At 38.0% G+C, this 6,000-nt stretch overlaps 1 protein-coding gene across 1 annotated transcript; it reads left to right on the forward strand.

The window, feature by feature from the left end:
• Window positions 1-4,071: 4,071 nt before the first annotated feature.
• Window positions 4,072-4,999, forward strand: LOC127958027 (transcriptional and immune response regulator). Its single transcript, XM_052556809.1, has one exon. The coding sequence runs from the start codon at window positions 4,172-4,174 to the stop codon at window positions 4,472-4,474; it is 303 nt and encodes a 100-aa protein (XP_052412769.1). The 5' UTR covers window positions 4,072-4,171; the 3' UTR covers window positions 4,475-4,999.
• Window positions 5,000-6,000: the final 1,001 nt, after the last annotated feature.

Below are 6,000 nucleotides of genomic sequence, written 5' to 3' on the forward strand. Positions count from 1 at the left end.
AAGTTGAGAACCTTTTGAATGAAAGATTTTGGGAAAAAATCTCTACTTTTGACTTTGACAGTTTGTTCAAATGCTGCATCTCTAAACACTGATGCAAATGATAGTATAAAAACAAGTTGAGTAATTAAACTGGAATCTCCTGCCACAGACGTTCCTCTGTGAGCAGATTTGACTGCAATGCCCGGATGCCATTATACAACTGTTATTATAGCAACAGAGCTAATGCTTCTGAGAATTGTGCTAAAGGATTCTTCACAATGTGTGTGCTGCTGAGTATGCATGTTTATGTTTTACATTATGGTTTATACAATTTACACAATATGGCAACAGAGTGTTACAAATAAATTATAAAACATGGACTAATCAAATTAAAATGCATGCATATTCTAGTTTGCCATTATTGATAATTTTATCCATTTATTTGGCCAAAAAAAAAAAAAAAAAAAAGAAATTCAGGCTTCAACTTCCAAACTGCAAAGATTGTTATTGTAGTGAATTAAATCAACAGAAATGAGTCTTTTAGACTAATTCGACATTTATTATGTACTATGAAATAAAAATACTAGGCCACTTTGTTTGTCTTTCTTGTTTCAAACTTTTTTTTATAGGCAAAAATAAAATTATGATGACTGCATTACAACATTTGATCAATGATTCATTGTCAGCGTATAAAAAATTTAATGAAGTTTGGTCATGTGCTATGTATGTCTGCTTTAGCATATCAAGTCATCTGCTCCAGGGACCAGTGCTGTCATATCCGACAAGCTGAAGACTCTGGCCCCACGGTGCTTAGTTAAGCAAAGCATGCAGGAAGGGATGAAAACAAAGAACAACATTCTTTACTTCATATAGCACACTGAGGTAAATGCCATTTTTTAAAAACATCTTCACAGCTGCTTCCTTTGAGTTTTACTATTCAGCAGCAGTTACATGCAGGGAATACTTCGTCATTGTTTGTGTTGTTGCATGATGTCATTCTCTACAGAAATGAAAACAGAAAGCTACATTTATAAAAAGTAAAAAAATGGAATCATAATTCCAGACACAATAGATCTTTGCAGTTAACATGGCAATCCTGATCTCCCGTTTGAAGATTTATTGTGCTTGTCTGCAAATCGCATAATGTCAGTGGAAACAGAACAGTTAATAAATTGTCTTCATGTGCAAAACTACTTCATTTTCATCTTCTTTATTGTGCACAGTGTTTGCCTCTCATCTGCTTTGAAGTTTTATGGGCTTCAATACAGCCAAAAACCGACTGGCAATGTAATCAGAAACTGATGGGTGTTCATCTCCATAAATTGAATTTTAGAAGTTTGATCACTATGGTTTATATTTTATATAAGGTAGTTTATTTTATTTTTTTATTTATATATTATTATTTATATATCAATTTGTTTATTTAAATAGTTTTTTTTATTTTATTTAAAACACATTTACTGATTAATGCACGTCATGGTATGGGTTGTCGGGGTTAAGTGAACATATAGGGAAAACTGGGTTTACTATTTTAATCAGCAACTGGCTCCAGGCGTTTGCAAGGAGGGAACTACTTTTCCTTCAGGCAGACAAGCTGAAGCAAACTGTTTCTCTGTTGTTTCTGCTGTTTCTCTTTTGGTAATCTGTGCAGGGTTGTCTTGCCCTGGCAACCAAAAACACACTTCTTTTGTGACTTTTTGCGACGCTCTCGCTCTGATCAGTGAATGTCTGTGCTCTCAGTGCTCTGCTATACGGGAGCGCGCGCTCTTCCGGCAGAAGTGCCCTTAGGACCCATATAAGGTAATTCCGCTCCATCTAACGTCACACAGAGCCATACTCAAAAAAAACTTTCCGAAACTTGTGACAAACCGGAAGGAGTATTTTTGGAACAGAAATACTCCTTCAAACGTACAACTTAATTTTTGAAACTTTGTCCATGTTTAGCATGGGAATCCAACTCTTTAACAGTGTAAAAAACTCAGTGTGCATGAAATAGCATTTCACCCCCCCTTGAAAAAACTGTTAGACTCCAACTCTTTGTCTATTACTGTAAATGCATCAAGCTCAGTGCCAAAACTGATTACAAACAACATTTGAATCCCAGAATCAGGCTGTCATACAAAATGATTACCGTTAATCTCACATCTTCCTGTAAACAGCCTCTAGCAGGCATGAATAAAATGTGCTATTAGAAAGCTACATTTATAAAAAGTAAAAAAATGGAATCATAATTCCAGACACAATAGATCTTTGCAGTTAACATGGCAATCCTGATCTCCCGTTTGAAGATTTATTGTGCTTGTCTGCAAATCGCATAATGTCAGTGGAAACAGAACAGTTAATAAATTGTCTTCATGTGCAAAACTACTTCATTTTCATCTTCTTTATTGTGCACAGTGTTTGCCTCTCATCTGCTTTGAAGTTTTATGGGCTTCAATACAGCCAAAAACCGACTGGCAATGTAATCAGAAACTGATGGGTGTTCATCTCCATAAATTGAATTTTAGAAGTTTGATCACTATGGTTTATATTTTATATAAGGTAGTTTATTTTATTTTTTTATTTATATATTATTATTTATATATCAATTTGTTTATTTAAATAGTTTTTTTTATTTTATTTAAAACACATTTACTGATTAATGCACGTCATGGTATGGGTTGTCGGGGTTAAGTGAACATATAGGGAAAACTGGGTTTACTATTTTAATCAGCAACTGGCTCCAGGCGTTTGCAAGGAGGGAACTACTTTTCCTTCAGGCAGACAAGCTGAAGCAAACTTTGACCTGAGTTAAATTTAGTTTCCCCATTGTTAGGATTGATAAAGTACACTCAGCTTGTGTTTGAGAGGGCAGGACTAGGCTCTCAATCCAAAACTTCCTTTACCGTGTCAAAAGGTCATATTGTGCTCTATGTGCAGGACTATGGAGAACACTCTGCTTATATTTATTACATGTTCCTGGCGTCTCTTTCCGCACATTTCCCATCCTCCTTGACTCCAGTCATAACTGTTATGCCAGCCTGAGAAAGACTGGTTTCCTGTTTCGCAACACACTCACAATGGATGCCAAGTAACGGCATTCCACAAGATTACTGCATCAATGGCACATTTTTGGGGAGTCTCTGGAGGCCAAATAAAATGCCATTCCAGAACCTGGTATTTTTTTTTTTTTTTTTTACAGATTCCATAATGTTTTCCACAATGACGGTTCAAACGGAACTGCCCTAACGCTAAACCAGACAGAGAATAAACAAAGTGCACCAAGATGTGTGTTGAGTTTGGTTTATACAGAGCTTCTTATTATTTTTGCTGTTATCTGAAAAGCCCTCAGCAATTTAGCAATCATCAGATAAAGTGGGAAAGTGGCTATTTATGGCTGTAAAACTACAGAATAGACAATGTAATAATATAGATGTTTGTTTCAAAGACTTGTATCAGTCTACATTAAAATAGGTCTATTACATCATCCATGGCATAGTTAGTAAAGAATTGGTTATACAGGTTAATACAGTTAATAACACCTAATTAGAACACCATTGTGAGGACACCATAATTATTTAGAAATATGATGAGAGTCAAGTGAGTTTTTGTCACGAAACTACAGTACAGTCATTTGTATTGTTTGCAGAGAATATTATTATGTATGAAATAACCAATGAAAAAAATGATGGGGTTTGTTAAATTTGTGACATTATGGTATCCTTACTGAATAAACGAATAATAATAATAAAAATAATAATAATAAAAATGATCACCAACATTTTTAATGCGTTTTTTTATTGAGGTCAAGATTTTATCAGATTTTAGGGTTCCCACATCTCCAAAATTGCATTCCTACAAAAATGTGGTAAGATCTAAATTAAAAGTTATTATCTAATATTTCTTAAAGGTAAACTCCATATGTTAAAAATGCACCCCCCTATGAGATAAACGTTGCGCACTCATGTCGTCAGCGCTCTCATCCATAATTACTGGCATTTCCAGAGCTGGAGTCATGTTGGCTCCAAACGGGAAGGCGTTCCTCGGGGCAGGCAGCGCTGATGAAGTCATCTCCGTAAGCGGAACCTGCGCTGTCGCTCTATAAAGAGCATGGCCTCACTGTCAACTCCTCACTCGACTCACAGCCACCAAAGCGGCTAAGTCTGGTCAAGTTGGCGACTCTAACGCTGCTAAACAGCACCAAAGCCGCAAGATGTCGACCGACATGTACTCAGAATCTCGCCGGGTCTGCCCTTCAATCCATGGCAACAAGTTTGACACGGCGAACCGAAAGCGAGCGGTGGCCAACATCTTCGAGAACGTCAACCAGGACAAACTCATGAGACTCTTCCAGAAAACTGGGGACATGAAAGCCGAGGAGAGAGTGAGAAGCATCTTCTCCTTCGCACACGACCCCGAAGAGACGGCCAAAGCTCTGATGGCTCTCAAGCAGAGGAAGAAGGACAAGTTCCTGCGGATCGCGGGGATGGTGCGACACTTTCTGAAACTGCGTTGAGCGACTTCTCGCGTTGACCTGCGTTTGCATGGTCGTTTATTTCAGACTGCCGGTTACATTTACAAGCTGGCGATAACGGACACGTCCAGAGTAGTCGAGAAGGAACCTCACGAGATGAAGGAAAGCCTCGTGAACGACACGAGTCCTTTCATGAAGGATGGGGATGCACGAGATCTGGAGCCGTGGATGCGCTCGGTCTGAAGGAATCCCGCGGCGCGAGCTCGCAGAGCCCCTCGTGCATCATAACGTGAAATAAATGTCTCGTGAACTCTATGCATTTTAAAAATGGACATTATCACGAAATTCTTCGCCTTATAGGTGTATTTGTTGGTGCACAAGAACTATGAATGGAGACGGAAGTTATATTGCCTGAAAACTGCCTATGCATTGTCTCTATGCCAGTTTAATATTGTGATGTGTTAACACTCAACGGCCACTTATTTATTTGTCACAATGTTATAACACCAGTTATGCATTTTTCACAATATCATTTTCCATTGTTTATATAATAAATTATTAACTAAACATTTGGACTCTCTTCTCTTTCTTGACTTTCTTGAAATAAATTGTGGGTTCTCCTGGACCCATTGGTCCATATAGAACTGATCCCATGTTTCACACTCAAAAGGGTAAAAGCTGTCACTGGGGTGGTAGTCTACTCTTTAAAAAGGTACTATTTTATACCATTAAGTTATGAACCATTAGGGCTAAATTTGGTACAACATTGACACTGCCTTGCTTACAGTAGAAATTTTAAGGTACAGTATTTAAGCAGAGTTTGACATTGCTGTTGTGTTTAATCTAAAAACTAGTCATGGCATAGTGTAACTCAAAAACCCAGCAGTCATCCTGAGAGATGTAAAAGATATTATCTTCAACAATACATTTTTTATTAGCTCTCAGGTGTATTTGTTTTTTAGCTTTCACTTTTTGGGCTGTTTTGCAAGATGGTCGCACCTGTCACTCACCACAAGGTCCGGTTAACGTTCATTCAGGCTTGTCTCCTTTGCTTTGCAGATTAGTAGACCGGCGAGAACCAGTTTCTGGTTGATTCAGCCGTGTTTGTTAAAGGTGTATTACATTACCATGGTGTGTAGATAAGAAGCTTTACCAATCTCTTTAGATCCTCCTCTGTGTTAGTTTTTTGATATATAGCGATAAGTAATTTAACAAATTCAGGTGTTTTGTCAGACTTTTGGCATGGTTTAGGATTAGGGATGGCAGAGGGGAAGATCAGTGGATGCTAATCTTAATGCTCTGATAGGTCACTGTACTGGCTCAAACCAGTTCTGATGCTGGGAATGCGTCATCTGACATCTGACTACCTGGCGGTCATGTAAGGTAACAGAGCCCAACACCTTACCTCTTCGTCTTCGCTGCCAAGAGGGAATTTCCTGTGTAAACATTCACCTGCAAAAGGTGACTGTTGGAGAGACACACATAAAAGTACATAAAACTTGATTGTTACAGGTTGTGTGAAGTGTGACCTATTATTATAACCTTCGAACTAGAGCAGCTGTGGGAGT

This window comes from Carassius gibelio, chromosome B5 (genome assembly GCF_023724105.1).
Source record: "Carassius gibelio isolate Cgi1373 ecotype wild population from Czech Republic chromosome B5, carGib1.2-hapl.c, whole genome shotgun sequence".
Classification (NCBI taxonomy): domain Eukaryota; kingdom Metazoa; phylum Chordata; class Actinopteri; order Cypriniformes; family Cyprinidae; genus Carassius; species Carassius gibelio.

Bases quoted from the DNA above. Each gene is read 5' to 3' on its own strand.
- LOC127958027 (XM_052556809.1), top strand. From the start codon at position 4,172: ATGTCGACCGACATGTACTCAGAATCTCGCCGGGTCTGCCCTTCAATC.